The sequence below is a fragment of the Candoia aspera genome, chromosome 6 (genome assembly GCF_035149785.1).
Source record: "Candoia aspera isolate rCanAsp1 chromosome 6, rCanAsp1.hap2, whole genome shotgun sequence".
Taxonomy (NCBI): domain Eukaryota; kingdom Metazoa; phylum Chordata; class Lepidosauria; order Squamata; family Boidae; genus Candoia; species Candoia aspera.
Window position 1 is genome coordinate 14,692,125 of NC_086158.1, and position 22,899 is coordinate 14,715,023.

Below are 22,899 nucleotides of genomic sequence, written 5' to 3' on the forward strand. Positions count from 1 at the left end.
AGCGGGCACGACGTGCGGAGAGCTGCGATGTAGGCCATTCCTTCGTGGAAGTCCACCCATCTTAAAGTTGCTGAGGTTGAGAAAGACTCGTCTAGGAAGTTGGAACGAGACCCGGGGACGGAGAGAAAGAGAACGCAGGAAGGAACGAAGGAATGGCCCACATCGCAGCCCTCCACACGTCGTGCCCGCTCGTCCTCAGCTGCACTGTGTTTAGGTGACTGCAAGCTCTCGTGGCGCCTTCATACAACATGTTAACCCGGGTTACGCATGGCTGGCTGGGGAATTCTGGGAGTTGAAGTCCACCCATCTTAAAGTTGCTGAGGTCGAAAAACACCGCCGTAGACTTTCCAAAGCTGCCGTAGCTGCGCTGATCGAAAATGGAAGAGGAGGAGCCGGGACTTGAAAAGTGAAGTGCGGACGCGGCTCCGCCTTAAGAGGCACAGGCTGAGGCCGGCAGGGCTCTCCCTCCATACACGGGCAGAGTCGCCAGTTCGCGCTTTCAGTCGTGCGAATTCCCCCTTTGTCCGCCAGCGAGCACAATGCTGGCATCCGGCGGTCCCAGCACCGGCCAGACCTGCGGGCTCATCCTGATCTTCACCGTGCTCTTGCAGTCGATCTGCGTGGCAATCACGTACTTTTATTTCACCAATGAGCTGCAACAGGTCGGTGCGAAGTTAATCGGTTCCGTCTTGCGGGGGGCGGAGAAGAGAAGCGAAGGGAAGGTTTGCTGGTTGCAAAGGAGGATTCTCCAGCCGCCGTAAGCTTGCAAATGGGTCCCTTCGGATGCACGTCCTTTGCAACTCTGCCGGATTTACTGTACTCCGAGGAAAACGCGGGTGGACGCTTGCGGGCGATCCACATTTTCTTCCCTCCTTTGCAACTGGGTGGCTGGCGATCTGGCCCGGATCGGCTCTTTAAACAAACAAAAGAACCCTGTGCCTTTGGGCCACTCGCCTGTCGCACCACGTCTACTTTTTAATTGCTCAACTGCCATGTTGTAGTTCCAGATCTGCAACTTTCCGGTTCCCCTCTTGAGTCAGGCCTACCCCCACCCGGCGCTTCCCCCCACCCCGCTGCTTTGTTAGCAAATTCAAAAGGCGCTCCGGGGCCGACCGAGCGAATCCGCCAGTCGCCCCTTTTTTCCCTTGTCGACAGAAGATTTAGCTTGCTTACTCCAGAGTAATACCCGGGGAGCCCAGCGGGATTAAATTCGCAAGAAACCCTCGTGACTGCGGTGCAAGCGGGCGGAAATCCTTTGTGCATGTCTTTTTGAGGATGGGGACGCCCTGTGTGCAAATCCATGGCGGTAAATGGCCTTGGTTTTAGCGGGACTTAACTATCCAAGACGGGTTTGCTAGCTCCGGTTAACTATTTGCAAGGAAATGTACAGCGCCTGGCGCCTGCAATCCTGTGTTTCAGTGAAACATGCATTAATTAAAAAGCGGCTTAAAGAGTACGATCCAGAACTAACCACTGTTTAAAACAAGAACGTTGAGCCATTCCTTCCCCCGCGTGATGCTGAGAGGCTTAAAAATCCATAATAGGCTGGAAAACGAGCGAGTTTTTTTGACCCAGTCTTAAGTGGCCTCCCCCCCACACACACCAAGAGAAAGATCTAGTAAACTTCATGGGGCTGCCATACATTGGCTTCTGTGAGATTTGAGCTGTTCTCCAGAGCCACAGAGAGCAGGTTGGGTTGGTAGAGTGATAGTGCTTCTCAAACTTGGCAACTTTTAAGTTGTGTGGACTTCAACTTTCAGAATTCCCGTGCCCGTATGCTGGCAGGGGAATTCTGGGAGTTGAAATCCACACAGCTTAAAGTTGCCAAGTTTGAGAACCACTAGTATAGTGTCCATTCAGCACTAAATGAACAATTTCTGTTGGTTTCGTTTGGGGTTTCTATTAAAAACAAGAGAGTTAAGTTTGGGAGGGGAGAATGGGATCTACCCATTGGCTGTTCCAGAGAGATGAGATTTCTCTCTCTTTAATAGGCAGTATAATTTCTTAATTACCAGCCAGTCCTGATTGAATTCCCTGGAGCAGCTCCTGTCTCGCCTTGCAACAGTGGGCATGCATGTGCAAAACATGTTGTATTCAGCAGGTCTTGCTTTTCTAAACTTCCTGAGTGGCTCCTGGCACTAGTAATTCCCTTCTCCTCCCCTTTCCAAAATAAAGGAGAACAACATAAACAGAAAGTAAGCCTGAATATTACTGCCTGGAAAGGTTAAAAGAAAAAAATGGATTAAAATATTTGCAATTAACTCCTGTGGTACTCTTTCCAGTTGAATAGCACAGATGAAACCAGCTCAGCCTTGCATGCAAGCCCTGTTCTTTTGTTCCAGGCAAGGGAGTGAGCTTGCATTTGCCCCCCTCCGCCCGCTTTCACCCTGAATGCTCCCACAACACAAACCCCTTTGCTGCAGCCAGCTGATCAGGAAAAGCAAGGGAGCTGCCCATCCGGCCCACTTCCCTTCTTTTCACAGTGGTTTTCCGAGCCATTGGCTGAATTCACACATTGCATTTGGTTTTTGAATCCTGGCTTGTTGAAGAAGGCAGGAGAATGGTTCCCAGGATGCCCAGCTGTAATCATTGCTGAGATAAAAACATCCCATCCCTTACTTCAGCCTACTAATGAGGAAATGGGGGTGGGGAGTGCAGTTTGAAGCCCCTGCCCCTTTTCCTTGGCATCTGGAGGCCATTCCAGTCACAATTGCTGGCGAATTGAGAGCAGGAAATGGCACTTTCCTCTTGTAAAAACTAGTTTTACATAATGTTCAAAAAAAATCTAAGTCCACCAGGCTCTTCCAAACCTAAAACTAGCACACTAGTCAGCTAATGTTGCCAAAGGTGTATTTTCATTTATTTATTGTCCCTTCTTAACCACCAACCTTTCGTAGACCACAACTACCTACCTCCTGGGTCGTTGAGAAGATTTAAATAAGATGGCCTTTGCATTTGGCTCCAAGGGACCAAGAAGAGATTCATGGTGCCATGTGATGCCTGTTATCTTAGTGGCCAGCATGGGAATGATGTATTTCTTGTTGAGAGAGAAATAGTGTTCTTAGATGAATATGCTTTATTCCTCAGGGGTCAAAGCAGGTATGCCTTGTTTTTGAATTGTATACACTTTTCAATGCTGGACTACAGCCTCTAACCCAGGGTTACTCAACCTTGGCAGCTTTAAGATGTGTGGACTTCAACTCCCAGGATTCCCCAGCCAGCATGGCTGGCTGGGGAATCCTGGGAGTTGAAGTCCACGCATCTTAAAGTTGCCAAGGTTGAGTAACGCTCCTCTAACCTGTGGTCAGCAAGATTACTGCAGAATGTCCCAGATTACTCTTTGCTTTCTAAATACTATAGAAGGTTCTTTTTGCTGAAGACTACAAGCCCTGTAGTGGGCAACGTTCCAGGTTCTGTTGTCACCTGAAATATTATTTTGGGGACCTTGCTAACAGCAGAGGTTGTGTGCAATCCCAGCCCCTTTACCCATGCATAACTGAACCAGAGTTTACTGAAATAAGCCACTGTTCAGGAGTTTCAAGGTGTACTGGATGACATGCCAACCATGCAGCCTGGTCCTGCCCAACACTGGAGGCTAAAATGTGGTACACTTTGTGGATTACAATCATGTTTGCTTGCACTTAAGTTCAGTGAAATCCCAGGTGAGGAAGAATTTGCTGCAACTTGCAGTGTTTTCAAGCACTAATGCTATTTATGCAGCTTTTTGTGCTTGGTAACAGAAATTGATCCGGTGCAGTGCACTCCAGGACATGTTTAACAATCCACGGGCTCAAGTTACTTATTTTGTTCTGCTTGTTTGTTTTTGATTGTGTCTATTGGCGTAAAGAAATCCAGCCCTTGTTATGTTGAGAGAAGAGCTGAAAAACTGGATCTGAGTGGGGAGAAAGAAGGATGAGTAACTCTTTCCTTACCGGAAAAAAAAAAGTTACATCCCACTCACTGCTGCTTCAATCAAGATTGTGATTTCTTCCCATAGTTCTCTTTGTGAAATGAAGAACTGTCCCAGGGAGCATATGCAGTGTAGAATACTGGGCCACACTGTGGGATGGCTGTGTAAATTTCTTTGGGTACACTGGACTACCTTGCAGGGATGTTGTAAACTGCTCCTTAGCCATATTCCCATGTTGGCAGAAGTGTTTTAAATTTAATTTTTTATAGTGTCCTAATTTTGAACGAAAATAAGGACTGAGAGGGAGAGGATGACAAAAACACTTATTTTTCTCCCTATTATTTTCTTCGGCACACTGCCACTTCTGTCCTGGAAGAAGAAGGAGATATCAAAGTGACTAGGGGGTTTTGCTTCCTAACAATGGAGATGGAGATGGACAGGGGTACTGAATACTTTTTTCTGTCTCATAAATGTAGACGTTCTGTGAGTGAATCACTTCTGTCCTAAGCAAATTCACACTGCTCAGCCAAACAAAGGGGTAAATTCTTTTTCCAGAAACCCACTTCACACATTTTGCAGTGCAAACAAGTCTATCGAGCAGAAGCCATTCCTTCTTTGAATGTAATCTACCTCTCTCTCTCTCTCACTGGATTTGAGGGATCCTGAGAATCATAGCTTTGGTTCTAATTTTCTTTAAAAGACAAATTTGCACAGAACAAAAGTGTATCAAGTAGTAAAATAAGATTTTTTTTATTTCATGGTGTACTCATTTCAATTAGCTTTTGTAGCCTTGGGGTGGGGGGTAATTAAAATTCCTGTGATTGTCTGTTCTGTTTCCACCACAGTTGAGACTAGAAGGTGGAGTATTTTAAATTAAATATTAAATAATCAGTGGAAAAAAAATAGAAACAATTCTCACGTTATTAAAATAATTATTTGTGTTATTGAAATAATTGAGCATGAACCAGGGAATCCATTGCAGTGTTTCTGAAGACTTCTTCAGACAGGCCAATTATATTATTTGTGTTCCTCCAGATCAGTGTTTCTCAATCTTGGCAACTTTAAGATATGTGGACTTCAATGCCCAGAATTCCCAGGGAGCATGCTGGCTGGGGCATTCCAGGAGTTGAAGTCCACATATCTTAAAGTTGCCAAGGTTGAGAAACACTGCTCCAGATGTTAGACTGCAATTCTCATCATCTCTCCTCATGATGGGAGGTGGAATTTAACCAAATTGTTGCCGTTCCTGAGTGGTGGGTGGTAGAATTGGGTTTGTGCTTAAGCCTACATACAGTTGGTTGGGAACTTTTGAGCTGTCCCTTCATCATACAGTTGCCTCTCTTCATCTCCCTGTTTTTCTTTCTTGACATCAGTTTCCCTAAATACAATTGCTGACTTGTCTAGGCAGAAGCTAAACCTGGCTACATCACAATTGCAGTGTTTATTGCTGCGTGGCTAAACTCTGCTGTTTGCCAGTATGCAATTTCCTGGGAATTTTGTGGGTGCTTGAGTGCAATTATATAAACTTGGCATTTCTTAAGAGAGAAAAAAACCAATGTCCAAGGAGGAAGTATTACGCATCGTCTGGCATCATAGATCCCAGACAGCTGTGAAAATTAATGCATATTCTATCTCTGAGAAGTAGAGCCTGACTGCTTGAAAAGGACCTGATAGGCTGTTCATCTCTGAGCCCTGGCCTATGCCCATTCATGGCCTGATTCAAAATCTGAATCCCGGGATTCACCTGAAAATGAGATGAAAGGGCTTAACCTGCAAGTGGGGCCATCCAGTTCTAGGCACAATTGTGTTTCAGGAACTCCCTCTGGTTTATTACATGGGATTACTCTTTGCAACCTTTACCTGAATGCCAATTTTGGTTTGAGTCTCAAGCCAAACTGGGACACACACATGTGCACATATGTTTGTGTAGGTTGAGCTTTTAATCTGTGGCTATTGTTTGTCAAATTTGTCACTGCCCATCTCCGACCGGAGGGACTCTGAGCGGTTTACAATATAAAACAAATATATAATAATAAATATATAATAAAATTTCAATATAAAACACACTATAAAACAATTTCACTTATGGCTAAACAATGCATTCCTTAAGGACTCCTGTGCTCTCTTGTTTTTGAAGGAAGAATCCTTGGTTATAAAGCAAATGAAAAAAGACATTTTATTTTTATTATTTATTAAATTTATGGCACCGCCCATCTCCCCCAATGTGCATTTATGGAGGCTATATCTTTGGTATGAGTAGAATTTGGTGCTAGTTCCTAATGCTACTGCTTCTGGCCCCCTCTCTGCTCCTCTCTTGCCCTGTGCTTTCTCCCCATTTCCACCTAGTTGTTAATTGTGGAGGAAGCTAGAACTGTTGCGTATCTTTGCTTATGGTGAAAAACATTTGGATAATGTGACTTTATGTAGCACTCCCCCAGTGTTTCCTTTCCTAGAATTGTCTCTGGCCAGTTTTAGCAATGTGACCACATAACCTAAACAGAAAGCATGAGTTATCACAGGTGCTTGCCTCACGCACAGAGCATTTCAACTAAGGGCAAATCTTGTCTTTTGTCAGCTGAAAATAGCTCTGGAAATACCCAGCAGAAGCGCAGCACAATTTTCAATCCAGAAATGATACTTCAGTGTGCAGTTACACTTTTGGAGAATCTAGTAAGGGGGAAAGATCACTGTGGGTGTCTTCCCGTACCTCTTGTGAGGATGCCTTCTTCCCTTTGAACCTCCATGCTTACTGAGGTAATGGGGTGTGTGTGCCCATAATTTCTACAAGTTCATCTGTCAGTCACTTGGGAGCAGGTCTTCCTGTGGCTGCCTGCTCTGGAATAGCTAGAGAAGAAACTGCGGAGTTCAGGGGTGTGATGTTTGACAACGCTGAGAAAGGTCCTGAAGTACATCTTTTGGTATAGGCTTTTCCACTGCTAATTTCCACTCTTATTTTTAATTATTAACTCTGTGCGTTTTACTTGTTTGTTTTACTTGTTGTTTTAACAGTTTTTAATGTCTGGGTTTTAGATTTGTCTTTTGTTGCAAATGGCTGAAAGTTTTAGGTAGTCAGCAGTATGCCAGGTTAAATAAATAAACGAACAGTGAAGAGTGTCCTCCAGATGTGCAGGATTGCAGTTGCTGGGGTGATGGGTGTTGTAATCTATTGGTTGAAAGATTGATCTAGTAACCTGGAGCGATGGTTCCTGCAGGCTTGGCCTATCAATTTATACCACCTTTCAGCCTGGCCTTTTCCTTCTGCCTATTCAATTTGCTCTTTTTGTGCTGGGGATCATATCTTCAGGGCTGGTGATTTCTTTTCTTTTTTTTAATCCGTTTAATCATGTCCAATTCTCGGAGACTACCTGGACAAGTCCCTGCAGTTTTCTTGGCAAGGTTTTTCAGAAGTGGTTTGCCACTGCTTCCTAGGGCTGAGAGAGAGGGACTGGCCCAAGGTCACCCAGCTGGCTTTGTGCCTAAGGCAGGACTAGAACTCACGGTCTCCCAGTTTCTAGCCTGGTGCTTTCACCACTACACCAAACTGGTTCTCAAACTGGTTTCTAGGGGAAGTAAAAAGAGTTTCTTTCAAAGGGGTTTTCCTACATGATGTTAAAAAAAAACCAGGAAGGTGAAACCAACCTATCTTCTTCATTACAACTTCTTCTTCCTCTTTTTGTCCTTTTGTGTAAAAGCAATTCTGGCAAGAGAAACGGTGGGTAGCATATAAGCTTGTATGAAAATCTTTTTTCTTGTTCGGTTGTCAGAAACAGCAGCCCATTCTTGGTGGGATAAATAGGTCTGTGTGTTGCAAGGTAGCCCTATTACCATGGTATGTATGCCATGGGATCAAAACAGAGGCCTGACAAACACCAGCATTGCAACAGAAAGTGACCAGGCCAAAAGAATATTAGTAAATCACCTGCCATATGTGAATTAGGGACATCAGCAGGACCCTGCTAGGGGAGGCCCAGGAGCCACTGATTCAGCTTTCTGCATCACACTGTTAACAATCTGGATGCATCTTGGGAGCTCCAAAATAGGACAAGAATGCAAAAGTTTTCTTACACTGTTGCTAATTTGTTTGTTTGTTTGTTAGATTTATACCTTGCTTTTTATTCAGGAGCATTAGGCAGGGTACGTAGTACGTCGTCCTCCTGTTTTTCCCCACAACGTAACTGTGTGGGCAGATTGGACTGAGTGTAATGGTCCAAAATTGCCCATAAGTTTCCTTGGATGATAGTGGAGCAGAATCTGGCTTTTCCCTCTCCTACTCCAGTTCCTTAATGACTAGTTATTTGAGAAAAGTCCATTGTGATTCCGGAAGTAGCATCAAACCTAGTAGCTATTGACAGCCTGATCCTCCATGAATGTATCCAACCTCAAAGTGCCCAAATTGGGGGCAGCAAATTATCTAGTTTCACTTTTTGTGGGAGACGGAGCCAAGATGGTGAAGGGAGAGCATCTATGTGTTGTAGAAAGTATTGAATCTCCTTGCATTATGTTTATAGTGGAAGTATGGTGAAAGGGGGGGAGAGATTTCAATCCATCTACATTTTTCACTCCATGCATGCTTTTCTATACTGGCATGGAGTCTCCCTGGTCTACTGGAAGACTAGACTAAGCTACACAACCCACTTTCTATAGTCTTTCTTCTAAGGGGAATGCTTCTCTAGCTCCTGAATGCTTTGGTTGCCCTTCATTCCGTGTTTTTCATGGCACCCATTAGGGCAGTGTTTCTCAACCTTGGCTGGCTGGGGAATTCTGGGAGTTGAAGTCCACGCATTTTCAAGTTGCCAAGGTTGAGAAAGATCTGCATATGCAGCATGATCATAACTGTTTTTCCATTTGCCAAACTAGAGCCAGGAAAATACCCATATCTACCCTGGGTGGCTTTTGATCGAAGTCAAATTTAGGAAGCGATTGACTCTGGCAATAGTACTGACAAAAAAAGCATGCATACCATTCACCCATGTCTGAATAGGAATTCTGGCAGCTGACACTGGGGGAAAGGTTCCATCTTAAGTAGGACAAGCTGAAACATAAGTCTGAAACAGGCAAGTCAAGAGTGAATGCCTCTGTCAGCTTTTGGAGGCCCTTAAGCCAGATCCCTTCAGTGGCCCAACCTTGAAGAGTCTGCTTCTTCTTGTTGCTACCTGCTTGGCTTGTTTCACTTCCTTTTATTCTGCTTCCACCTTCTTGTTTCTCAGGCATAAAATCACTGAGCAAAGAGACGTGGTGCCTACTGCTTCTCTTCCCCAGGGAGAAGAACAGCGAGCCAATGGTGAAGATGAATTAAAAGTCCGTGGGCTGTTATCAGTGTCCCCCTGTAATGCTGTAGGTTTTTTGTAGGTCTCTGATAATGCCAACCTTGACACTAGCCTTATGAAGGTATTTGGGAAGAGCATAGCTGATTAACCCTGGAAGTCTTCCAGAGTATGGTTTAAAAAGATCTGGAGTTGAGTGTCATCAGGACCTGGAAGACACCTATCTCTATCTCTATCCCCATCCCCATCCCTCACTTCCATTTCCCAGCTGTGAAGAGGCAGTGGAAGCCCTGAAGTGACATCTGGCAGTAATTTTAGGGGTCAATAAAGCTACCTTTTCTCAGAATTTTTGATACCAAATTGTGATACCCAGTCATTGATATATAGAATATTGAAGAGGAAAGCTTAGCTGCCAAAAATTGCCTTGTAGAAGGTTTTTTTTCCCCATTGAATTTGATTTAGAGCTTGGAATTTGTTTAATAGCCTAAAGGGAAAATGTGAGGGAAGATAATGAAAATATTGAAAGATACTTCCTTTGCTTTGTCCTCTTGTAGATTCGATGGGCTTTTCACTTGAGTAGAGGACATTCAAAATGTTGCAGGAAAGGAGTGCTTTAAAATTCAAGTTGAAAGCAAACTGACATCTAAGCTGCAGATGTTCCTGTCATTTTATAGACCTGTATTTTCTCCCTCCAATTATTCTACTCAAAATAGTCAGCGTTTCCCATTCAGTCTGCCTTGAAGTGACACGAAAGGATGAGGTTAGGTGAAATGGTTTTGGCTGCTATTTATGGCTCAGTTCTATAGCATAGAAAGGAAGACTCAGTCTTGGTCAACTTTGAGAGGAAGCATGATGGCTTTTGCAGTTTCATAAATTATCTTCTGATCATTTCTTACCAAATTATATATCTGGAAGTAGCTTTATTACAAATGCAAGAAATGTCTGGCGGTCTTCTGAAAAGCAGTTTGTGCCATCTTTTCTTGTGTCATATGGTGAGAATTCCCCATACTTGTATAGATTTCTACCCTTATATTTGAGACTTGATCATATGGCAGTGAAGGGCAAAATGGAGCATCGTGGATCATGTGCAGATAACAATTTATAGGGTGTGAATGAGGAATTGTTTCTATCATTGATGGCCACCATAACCCTGTTTCTGGATGACCCATAAAGTACAGATTTGGATTGCATGAAAGTACTCCAAGCAATAAAATGAAAATAGAGATGGAAGGATGGAAACAGAAGGAGAATGGAAGTTATGGATAAATGTAGAATGTTACTGGGAAAGAATGGAAAATTTTTGAATCTTCTCGATGAAGCAAAGATGACATCATTCACTGATTTATGCATAGGTATGTACATGTGTGAGGATGAATTACATGAGGTTGGTTGGGGCAAGAAAAAGAGCTAGTTTAGGAGGCTGGAGGCAGAGTTTCCATTTGAAGAATTTACAGATGTTCTCCCTGTTAAGTAACGAAAGAAAAGAAGAATATGTGGTCAATTGCCTTTGTGTTGGGATATCAACTCTGAGGGATTTATTTATTTATTTTATTCAAATTTCTGTCACCGCCCATCTCCCCCCCCAAAATGCTTTAGCATTGATATTGGGTGAATACGGGGGGCGGGCGAGGGGGAGGAATGGAGTGGGCAAATGAAGACCAAACTAAACATACTGTCCAATTGGTTTTGTACAGAATGGCCTCCAGGTGAAAACGGAAGAGCAGATGGAAACCCACCTTGCAGTTGAAATGAAGATCTACCAGCAAGTTAACATGAAGGCTTCAGCTTCCTTCAAAAGCTGGGCAAACTTCCATCATCCAGTATTTTCAAGGTCCACTATGAATACTCATGGTTCTCTTTACAGTTTTGGGTAGAAGACATAAACAGGGTTTTAAAAACAGTAGGTTTTTCCTTGTGCTTTGACTAATAAAGTTCTCACTTATTTTTTGGAATAAGGTGGCTTTTTTGCTTATTTGAATTTTCTGAACAAAATAACCTAACTCATCATCATGCTTCTCATTGCCTGTAGAAAGGCAAATTTGCAGCTGTGCACTGGACAGTTGTTGAGTTCTGGAAGGCCATTTGCCCTAGCCCATGTACCCTTCCTCTCACTCTCTGTAAGTTGCCCAGGCATGGAGCACAAATAGTTTGCATTCAAGCAGGAGTAAAACATTTTCTGTAAATAATAAGTTCCAGTGGAAGGTGAATAGTACATTTACAAGTAAAGAATAACATCAGTGGGCTTTTAAGGCAGAGATAGAGTCCAGCACAAAATAAACATTTTGGATTCCCACTGGACTGATCTTGGAATGAGACAGTAGCTCATCCTGTAAAACAGCCTTGGGACCTTTATTAGGCCCAAACAAAAGAACACACATGAATAAACATTTGGGTTGTCTGAATTTTTTCTTCTGGGTAAATCTTAAACTGAACTCAGGAAGATGGAATATTGGGGTATCGAAGTCTCAAAGTCTGCAATTTATAAGCTCTGTATTCTGCTTCATACAGGAGGCAAAATCAAGTAGAAGGCCTGTCATGATTGCCTGATTATCACAGTAGCCCTTAATGTATTTTTTTCCCTTCAATTTCAGTTTTAAAATAGATTTAGACATACAATTACTCGTTCATTAGATTTATTTCTCACATTTCCTGCAGGGTTTCAAGACATCATATATAGTACTTTCACCTCTGATTTTTCTCACAACAGTCTGAAATACTGAAGTCACCCAGTGGGAAATCTATGGTTGAGGAACAACATGGACCTTGCTCTCCCCAGTTATAGTCCAATATCTTAGCCTACATCATCATACTGGTTCCCATTCAATTTCTCCCCATCTTGTTTAATTTGCTCAGTATTTAGCCTGAAAGAAGGTTTAAGTGGATTTGGGATTTTATCACTTTCCATTTCAAATACTCCTTTTGTTTTAAAGTAGGTTTTTTTCATGTAGCCTTGAAGCCCTGATTTACCTATTTCCTCTGAATATAAATTTTGAGAACTATTAAGAGTAGAAATATATAATCTCTGTATTGTATCTTTATTATTACAGTCAATGACCAGCATTGTATAGTTTTTTTTAATATATAAAAAGGTTACAGGAGTTGAATTTAGATATATAGATATTTTCTGGATGTCTAAGAGAAAGAAGTAAGATGGTTCAAACTACAGAACACTGGAAATACAAGGAATAGAATACTAAACATGCTAATACTTAAACTTAGTGGACTTAATTATAAATTACTTAGCAAATAAAATACTAAATTACTAAGCTACCAAGTGAATGTGCGTGCATATATAAATAAAACAACTTTATTGTGGTCATTGATAAGTGAGATCTAACAGAAAACAGCATAGAATGCATTTAAAAATGGACATTTAAAAAATGGACATTTTTAAGATCCTAAAATTAGGTTTCCTGGGTAAAGCAATGACAGCTGAAAGAATAGAAATATAATACTAGATATTTTAAAAGTATAAATTATCCATAGCCTTTCAGTGAGCTGTACCATGATGCCTTGCCTCTATAGATTAAAATGTATCCTGTAGTTAACTGCAATCAACATTGGCACACTTGAGTTGAAATAAAATCACTCCTGACAATTATTTGAATATGAGTTTCACCAGTTCATGTCACAAAACCTATTATATCTTTGTAGTTCTAGCTTGATCAGTTGGACAGTCATCAATAGCCTTTAGCTTCCTGTCCTGCAGATAAAATCTAGACATCTACAGATAATTTTGCAGAAAGTCTGGGGTAAAAACATAAGGATTTCCTCCAGCTGAACTCAATTCCTGGGGACTATGCGTACATCCGCAGTTCAGAAGGTATTTGCCATTTTCTTCCTGAATTTTTTTTTTTAACTTCCCAGTTTAGTCTACATCCCTGGAATTTGGTGATGATCTCCCATCCAAGTAACTAGTCAATTGTGTTTAGCTTTTCCAAGATCAGCGTAGAGAAAGGAACACATAACTCTTCTTTAATAGCATTCTTTATAGGTAGGTTCTCTACTTACATGAAAGATATATGACTGTTCACCCCCAGCAATATTAACTAAACTTCAATCAACATTAGTGGAATGTCCAACCCTAATTTGTATAATTTGAATTAGACAAGTAGAATCTGTTAAAATCTATTGGTCATAGAATCAAGCTTTTGCCCTCATATAAGGATACAAGAGCCTTTTTTCCCCCTGATTTTGCATAATTTAACTCCCCCTACAGTTTTGCATAAATTTGGGCTGGTTAAGTGAGCATGGGAATGATTTCCTACACTCACCTTGATGTACTACTAATAGAATCTCTGGGAAAGAAGAGCTGATTGTTTTAAGATTATTTTTAGAGCATGAGCTGAAATGTAAATGGTGTGTCAAGACTGCACTAAAAAACAAGTGTGCAAAACATTTCAAGCTTCAAATAGTTGTCTTGAGTTCAAGACTTGCTGTTCTGATCTTATTGTTTCAACACTTCCTTTCTGGAAGGGGGACTGTTTTGAGTTTAGAGTACTTTCCAAAATAGGCAGAAAGCTTTCAGTAATTTTGGAACAGCTGTTGCAAATGCAGAACGTTTTGTAAACCACTAGAAAATAGGGCCAGGATGGAAAAATAGATGGAGACAGGGAAGAAAATTATTTTTTTTTACCCCACTCTCACCTTAAATGTTGCAGTTAAAATAGCATTTTCCCAGTGAATTTCAGTAGAAAATCCACCATACCAACTTCATTCATTTATTTATTTTTCAAATTTTGCCACTGCCCATCTCCCCCAAGAAGAGGGACTCAAGAAACTGAGCTAGGTGCAATGGGATCTGCAGAAGGTTATTGCAGTACAGCTGCCCATCTTTGACTAAGATGGTCTAAATGTCCTCATAAATTTAATAATTTGCCCATCAAGACAGTTTGATGGGTTTGAGACTTGGCCTTTCTGATCAAACTGCCTATCAAGATGTTTCAGGGACTCAGCATGTGCAAATCCATGGGAGATCGATGCTTCTATCCTGCAAGAGAAATTTTTGTGCTTCAGTAACTATTTATAAAGGTGGCTATCCTTCTCTATCATGGAAAACTATTTGTCATTCTGAGATGGTCGTGGGAAGAATGGTAGATGGAGGGCTGAATAAGACTTCCTTGTTTTGTTCAACTCGGTTTTGTTTTTCACTGGACTCCTTGTTCTGGACCACACTGTTTTTGTTCAGTTGCATTATAATTATATTGTTCTATGAATAAATTTGCTTTTCATTTGTTAAGACCTTTTGGGAGGGGAATTCCCATTCTGCTGTATCTTATAATATCCTATTTTCTTTCCTGATGTTTTTCCTGCTTCTTGTGTATCTTAAGGTGGCTTAATAAACTTACACAAATACAAAAAAAAAAAGATACTTGGTCATTTATTTTTCAAATGGGTTTGACACCATTCTGGAACAACCCATAAAAACATTAACACACAAAGACTGCAGTCTGAGGCAGGTCTATTCAGAATTCCTTTTCCAATGGGGATCATTGGTGCAGTTCTATAGTTTCAGACTTCAGTTGTCAGGATCCTTGCCACAGTCATGGAGGCTGGGATTAATGGCAATTGACATCTAAATCAAATAAAGCTCCCAGGTCCCATACCTGGTTTAATTAGATCTGCCTTGGAGTTAGTCTGCACATACTTATCTGTGACCTTATCTGATGTAACCCAGTGTGGTTTACTTCTGATCAGACCTGTGTAAGCCTGTCTGAAAATCAAATAACAATTGAGGGCTTTATTACAACTTGGGAACTTCAACAAAATCACCAGTGTAGTTAGATGAATAACTTCTAAAATCCCCACCCAAAGGGTTGTGAATGACTGTGTCTCATAGTTGGAGTGTGAGGTTTGCAGAGGAAAAAGCCCCTGATTCAATCTGTAAGTCTCTCCTGCCAGTCTGAGCACAGTGGGTTGGATGATAAGTTTCCTGTCACAAGAGGCCTGATAAAAAGAATGAGGTCATGAAGTCTGCTTAAAATGTAAGCTGGGATCCTCCAGCAGTGCAACCCTGACAACAAAAACGCGTGTCATGGTGTTTTATCCAAATGTATTCATTTAAAAAATATATTGTGGATTTTCATTTACTGTTCATACTGTGTATCTTTCTGCCTCTACAGTTGCATTCATTTAATTAACAGTTGGCTTCCCCATGTTTCTAACACAGCTCCGAGACACGTACGCAAAGAGTAGCTTTGCTTGCTTCACCAGAGAAAATTTCTTCCTAGAAGATCTGGATCCAAATGAGAAAGAAGATGACGATCCCTGCTGGGAGGTCAAGTGGCAGCTCTCAAGGCTCATTAGAAAGGTAGTCCTTTTTAAATACTAGTGACTGTTGTGTCAAATGGAAGTCAGGGGACCTGGTCTCAAGGTCTTTTACTCCTTTCCGAGATTTATAGTTTCTGCTGCTGCTCTGGGATGAGTCTGAACCTTTTGAAGGATACACCCCAAAGTCTAAAATGCAGATGGAAGGAGAGACCTTTGCAATCAAATATTCCAGGGTTATCAAACCAACCTCCTTTTGCCTCTCTGGATGTGTGAAATGGCCCTGAGTGTTGCCTTCCTGATTAATACCTAGTAACTCTATCACCAAAAATAAGGCATTCTCATTGCAAATGCCTTGGCTGCATAATTCCTGTCTTGTTCAGAATTATTGATACCAAACTTGGCAAACATTCTGTTAAAGGGGTTCATCTTGACATTTGGGCTACATCTGAAGTTTTTAAAGCTCTCGCTGTTTCCATCACATCACACATTTTTAAGACGCTTTTCTTAATTTCTTTATTGTTCAATTGTTTTAATTTGTCAGAGACAGCTTTGAAATATCCCCTGCCTTGTGGTTTTATTTGTCTATTTATTGGATCCTGAAAAACAGAAAAAATATTATTAATAATAATAGAATTCATTAATAAATAAGTACATAATGATAATTCTGAAATCTTCTTAAACGTGTTTCAGCTACTGCCCACCTGAAAGGACTTTCAGAGCTTTAATGCTCTTGTGAAGTATTTTGATAGGGAAAAGGGCATCATAGTTCCACCTAGAGTGTGGGGGGAGATGGGCGGTGACAAAATTTGAAAAACAAATAAATAGTTGAAAGTGTTCTAGGCCATGTGTTTATTTCTGTTGCTAACTTGAGCTTCTCCAGGGAGGGAGCTAAGGATATGTACATGGTCTCCCTCCATTTTTTTTTTTTAAAGAAAAATTCTCAATAACTGCATGAAATGTGACAGACCTAGAGCTGTCTGAGAGTTTGTGCTCTGTTTGGAACAAGTAGACTACACACTGGGACAGCACCACAGTGTTCAAGATGATGGCTGAACCAACTTCTTTGGTTAGAAGAGTTTAGCCTTAAATGCATGCTCGTAATTGGCTAATGTATGCATCCACAATACTGGCGCTTTCTCCATATACCTTTCATGGGAAAAGGTTCCTTAGCAGAAACATCACATAAACAGGTTTTGGGGGAGATGGAAGGAATAAATCCAGTGCTTTGGAAAATCTACTGCATTCTAATAGACCAGGGAGGAAAAAAGATAATTAATTATATTTGCAATTGCAGATGATGGCCAAGAACCGTGCAGAAGAATCAACATCTTTAACAAGAGGTATTGATGCTGTTTATAAATATATCAGGCAAAGATGATGCAGAGAAAGTTTATGATGTATGAATGGCTGTGTTGTCGCATTGAGGAAATGAATTCATTAATTCTTTAAAACCCAGATTATTATTTAATCTAAATTATTTCAAGAAACTGAACGTGGAACATTGGCTCTAGGAGGCATTTCTGTGTCTAAGAGAAAGCTTAAAGTGAACTGGTCAGTCCTGCCTTATTCATAAGTGGATAAGGAGATAACAACATTTATGGAGGCCACAGTGGAGGGTCAGAGCACAAAGGTCTGAGGTTCAGTCTCCCAGTAAATAATGAGAAAAGCCTCTACCAGTGATCCTGAGGAGATGCTGGTCATCAGAGAAGATTTGTGGACACATTTCTTCAACTACCAGTAGGGGAGATGGAAAGAAGGACCAAGCCATCATCACTTCTGAAAGATCATTTCCATTGGGTTCCTCTTCTCCTTCAATGGTTTCCATTTTAATTAGTTCCCTAAAGTGCTGGATATCCCTTGTTTTCTTATGCACCCACATTGCATTTTTCTTTTGTGCTGTGCCTTCTTTACACTGTAGTATTTTAATGGCTCTAAGGGAGCTTCCTATGTGCCTTCCTTATATAACCTGCTATAAGGAAGCATAAGGAAGCATCCATATGGTCATGATTCCAGTCTTTCCTGGAATGTGTAGCTATGTGCCAGGATTTCAGGTGAACGCCTTTCCCATCATTTCTTCATACCATTTTTGAAACTGAACCTGGAAGGACCTTCTGAAAAAAAACTCTATTTTATCCCCTTAGTAGTTCTAGATAGGAAATTAAATGTTGGCATTTCTTTATATCCAGACAGGATTTCTCCAGGTGCCACTGCAAGAGATGTACCTAGGAACTCTGTTTCCCGAGTCGCAGCTCATCTCACTTCAAGCAGAAATGGGAAGAAATCTTTAGTTGTACAAAGTAAGACAATGCCTTATTCTGGGGGAAGTGGCTAATGTGTGGGTCAGTGGATTTATTTCCTTTGTAGGTAGGTGGCAGCACTTGTCTGAGCTTGGAAGCTAAGCAGAGTAGGGCCTGGTTAATGGTTGGATGGGAGATTTCAAGTAAGCACCCTTCCCATTGTTGTAGGCTGGAGTTGGACGTAAAAAACAACAACAACATGTCAGGCAAAGGCAGTGGGAAACCACTTTCATATTGTTGCCAGTAGAGCTGCTTGTTGTGTCCATGTAGTCACCAGGAATCAAACTTGACAATGCCTCTGACAATGGCTCTTCCTTATAAGGAAGAAAGAAGCTGACAATCACACAGCAACCCTGACATCCCATTTTTTTAGTAAACCAGAATCCAGCAAATTGGGGCATAGATGGACCAGGCAGTCTGATCCCAAGAATGGTGGGCTTTCCCCGGGTAGGAATGGAAATCCTGTCTGTTGGAGGTGTCAAAGAGCTGTCCTCTATCCTGCTCTCAGCACGTGCAGTTCCAGCCTCACTTGTCTCTTTGGGCCTCATTAGACTGCTAAGGGAAGGGCTGGAACAAGCCTGTTTCCAGACCCAAACCTGTAGCCATGGCCTCACCTCTTCCCTATTCAGTGACTGCAATGCTGGACAGGCCACAGTGGCAAGTGACCACACTCTACCAAAGAAAGGAGAGGAACAAGGTGCCTCCAGAGCAGATCCAGATCTGTATCCAGTGATTTCTGCTCTACGGGCAGCCTCAGCTATCACTAAGCACATCAGAACAGATCCACTGGATTGAGCCCATGGCCAGCACTCTGCATCCCAGGGTGGCCAACTGGTTGTGTTTGGATAGTTCACAAACCTGGACTGGAAGGGGTGACCCTTTCTGCTGACGCTTCCCAGCAACCACTATGGAAGGGGTGCTGTCCATGATTCAACGAGGTAGTAAACTGCAGAGAACAAGAGGTGGCTTTTCCATTTAAAAACCATCCAAATTGGCTGCTGTTACCCAGTTGCTGGCAGCGAACTCTCCTGTTAACTATTTGCTCTGTGAAAAAGTATTTCCTTCTCTTGGTCCTGAATCTCCTTGCGTTTAGCTTCATTGGATGGCCTTGAGTGCTAACCTTGTGAGAGAGGGGAAAAAAAGCTTCTAAAGGGGAGATGTCTATATAGCACATGGTTCCTCAACCTTGGCAACTCTAAGCTGTGTGGACTTCAACTCCAAGAATTCCCCAGCCAGCAAAGCTTGCTGGGGAATTCTGGGAGTTGAAGTCAGCACAGCTTAGAGTTGCCAAGGTTGAGGAACCCTGATAGAGCACAACAACCAAGCTTTTGGGTCTCCCCATTTATCCATTGGGGGCTGCCTTCACACACTATGCAAATGCGATAAGTAAATCAAGACCAAGTTCATATGTTGAGAAGGAGGGACAGACCCAGAGAGACCAATCCTAGCAGGAAATCTGCAGGGTTCACAGAAGACTAGTTAACAAAATCAGCTCAGAAGCCCAAATATCCTTACAGCCCACCATCCTGGCCTCTCCATCACAGGGAAGTGAACATTTTCATGTCCTAAAACTCAATGAAAATAGAATGGATGAATTTAGTGGTGTTCTGTTGACCTGAAATAATGATTAGGGGACATTCAGCCTGCTTTCCTGTGAAGTTAGGCTTGTGAAACCTGGACTAGATGAACATAATTCTTTCGGTTAAATCAATTTGCATTAAAGTCAGTGGAGTGGAAGTTAATTATGCCTATTTTAAGTCGTAATGATTTCACTTGGTCAAGTGGTAAATGTGAGCATTTGGGTCCAGCCTGTTATAATCCTTTGGTAGATACTGTTAAGTATTTAATGTTCCCTACTTAAATAAGTGTCTGTGTGTGTGTGTTCCTGAGGTATAATTTGGATACTACTTGTATTGCGTTTTTTAGTGATGCCAAACCCTCTACGTGGAATATACATATGTTATTTTTCAAAAGCACCCACATTCTCTACATGCACCCTTTATGTAACCCAAACCAAATCATACTGTCCATATGCAAGACAAAGAGTTTCTCAGGGGGAACTCAACTGGGAATCCAAAGCAGCCAATGAAGAGTAGTGAGTATGCTCGGGCTATAGAACGTGGTCAGGAATATAGGACCTGGTACCAGGCCTGGAAGAGGAGTGGCAGGGTGCAGCCTTTCCCACTCTGAAGGCTTGCAGTGTGTCAGATGGCCATGCTGGAAGGGAATTCTGGGAGTTGAAGTTCCAACTCATCCTCAGAGCACCTCATTGGGAAAGTCTGCAAATAGAGAGTCCTGGAAGAGAGCTGGCCAAAAGCCTTGATAGAAACATCCCATTGTGCAACATGTATGACAACAGTATTATGGGACACATCCTTAATCCATATGGGTGGTGATCATACGTGGATGGGAATAATGTATGGGCGTGGGGGGGGGCAGGTTACAGACTCATATTAGAGTAAAAGCAGCCAAGAAGATGCAAAATATACATTATATATCTGTTGTTTAAAAAAAAAAGGTTGGATTTATTTTGTGTTTTACTTGCCTAAAATATTTTCTGTCTTTTTCAATCAATCATAGATACTCCTATCAGAAACAATTTGGGATTCAAAATAATCTCTTGGCAATCCTCAATGTATCCTTCCTTTCTCTACAATGTAATGCTGAACAATGGGGAACTTATCATACAGCAAGCTGGACTTTATTACATCTACTCACAGACTTATTTTCGGTTCCGAGAATCAGAAGATGCTGAACTCAATGCAGATCCTGACTCGGACAGTGTTAGGAATGCAAAGCAAATGGTTCAGTACATTTCCAAGTTTACGGATTATTACCCAGAAGCCATTCTGCTGATGAAAAGTGCAAGAACCAGCTGTTGGTCTAAAAAAGCAGGATACGGACTGTATTCCATATACCAGGGTGGAGTGTTTCAGTTAAGGAGAAACGATAGGATTTTTGTCTCCGTCAGCTATGAGGACCTGGTGGACATGGATAGAGAAGCCAGCTTCTTTGGAGCCTTCCTGATCTCTTAAAGGGGAGAAAGAGAACGAGAGAATAACTTGTCGTTCATAAAGAGGTTGTGAAAGACATGGCAAGTTCTGGTTTTGAAGTACAGTAAGAGGTGGTTTAAAATGCACTATCCACAGAATTGGACCGAGTGTACAATTTCTCTGCTGACCAGTTCACCAGTGAGGCCATTTCAAGTTCCCATCATCCAAACTCCACAAGAAACGGTTGGCATGCTACAGATACAGAAATTCCAACAAGCTGCTCTAGGTCCATGAATAATCTTCCAGTGGTTTTGGTTTTGGGTTGGAACAGGATAGTCGTATTTGGCCTGTTTCAGCAAACCTCTGTAGAGCATATGCATGGAATCCATGCATCTAACAAGAAACGTACAGTGAGAACTATGTGGTGACAAGTGATTCAGCCTGTATCGCCATGTGGGTGTTGGGACTCTGGTATGGGTTGCATTTGCTGAACTGACTCTGGCAACAAAGTGTAAAGGATAAGGCAAAATAGCTTCCCTGAGCTAGATTGTTTCCTCCTTTCAAAGCAGAATGATGATAGCCAAGTCATACGTTTAGAAGTAGCACCTGGAAGATCCTTCCAGGAAGGTACCATCTCAGATTGCAGGAGAAGAAAAATCATATATTGGAAAGCTGCATCCTAAGCTCATTTCCGTCTAGGAGAGCATTTATATACATGCACCCCTTCATGCAGTCTGAAATGGTATAGTCCTGGGTAGGCTGTACCATGCAATATTTACACAACATGCATCTCATTTCTATCCCTGTGAAGCCCATTGGGAAATCTGCAAGGAACAGGATTTGCTTCATGTTCTAATTGAGCTGAATGAATAAAAATGAACCTCACAGTCAGATCACACTGAGGCCGGAAACAGGCTTCAAATGAGCTCAATACTTGCTTGAATGTAGCACAGTTCTTCATAAGAAAAGGCTTCGTTTTACTTTTTAAAAATAACATGCTAACCAAAATCAAGACAATCAAAGCAATATATGTATATGTATATTACACAGATCCAAATGCAGTAGGATATGAACTTTTGAAGGTAGGGATATAATTCAGAGGAGCAACTCAATAAATGGTGTTTTTCTCTCTCGTGAGGATTAGCGTTGTCACCTGTAGACTTCTGCTGAAGACAGGGGAGGTTTAAAAAAAAAGTGGGTAACTTAACTGCAGATACTGTAAAAGCAGTTAAATGTACCTGAGAGTTCACTGTTTAATTGTTCCAGAAAGGTAAGTAACCAAGAGGGTGAAAAAAACCCACACTGATTTTGGGCTGGAATCGCTTAACTATTTAATACTGGATACAAATCAGGTTAGTTCTATAATGCCAAATAGTACTGGACCAGTTTTTACAAGCATCTGCCCTGTAACGCTACAACCATGACCATCTTCACATGCAATTTTTTCTGCATTCTGATCGCCAGAATGGTTCCCAACTCTTTCACCTGCTTCTGTACCACACCACTCTGATGTGCACCACTGTCTGTTGCTCTGTTGTGAACCCCTGAGGATATCTTTGCAGTTACTGGTGTAAAAGCAGGCTAGGCTTTTTCTTCTCACAGCTTAGCTCCAGCCCTATGTGGGCTTCCTATGCCTTTCTGCTTTTGGAAATGGTTTAATAAACCATTAATTAAGCAGACTTGCCTAAAAACAAAATTGGGTGGACACAGAGTATTGTGCTGTTACTCAGTTGGCCATGTACAAGATACAAGTTAGGCCAACTGCATCTGCAGAAGGAATTCCTTCTGAAATGCTTTTAAGCGTATGCAAAGAGATGCTGAACTTACATACTATGTCAGATCTTGGGATGTAAGTATGTAACAGCAGTACTATGATGTCATGTCATCCCATTTTAGGATCATCAGAGCTGTGGACACCACTGTAGAACAGTCTTTAATTCTAAGCTGAGTCAAGTCAATTTGATGGTCTCCAATTTTGGATGACAAGTCCCAGGCTGTCTGACTAAGAGCTGCCTGGAGACCTTGCTGAAATGATATTGGCAGATTTTGCCTAGTTAGTAGCAAGTATATAAAAAAATGGCAGCCCTCATACCTTGGCTATCATGCTCATGGTAATATTAGAAAAGAATTGGAAAGTTCTGGAGATGAAGCCTCCCAAGATCCAA

General features: G+C 41.7%; 1 protein-coding gene across 1 annotated transcript; it reads left to right on the top strand.

The window, feature by feature from the left end:
* Nucleotides 1-286: 286 nt before the first annotated feature.
* Nucleotides 287-21,728, top strand: TNFSF10 (TNF superfamily member 10). The gene is made up of 5 exons (XM_063306441.1): nucleotides 287-662; nucleotides 15,344-15,484; nucleotides 16,739-16,784; nucleotides 17,631-17,741; nucleotides 20,322-21,728. Exons 1-5 carry the CDS (start codon nucleotides 540-542, stop codon nucleotides 20,774-20,776), a joined length of 876 nt encoding a protein of 291 aa, XP_063162511.1. The 5' UTR covers nucleotides 287-539; the 3' UTR covers nucleotides 20,777-21,728.
* Nucleotides 21,729-22,899: the final 1,171 nt, after the last annotated feature.

Coding starts and splice junctions, on each gene's coding strand:
- TNFSF10 (XM_063306441.1), top strand. CDS start 540: ATGCTGGCATCCGGCGGTCCCAGCACCGGCCAGACCTGCGGGCTCATC. Junction 15,485..16,738: donor TCTCAAGGCTCATTAGAAAG/GTAGTCCTTTTT, acceptor TTGCAATTGCAG/ATGATGGCCAAGAACCGTGC. Junction 17,742..20,321: donor GAAATCTTTAGTTGTACAAA/GTAAGACAATGC, acceptor AATCAATCATAG/ATACTCCTATCAGAAACAAT.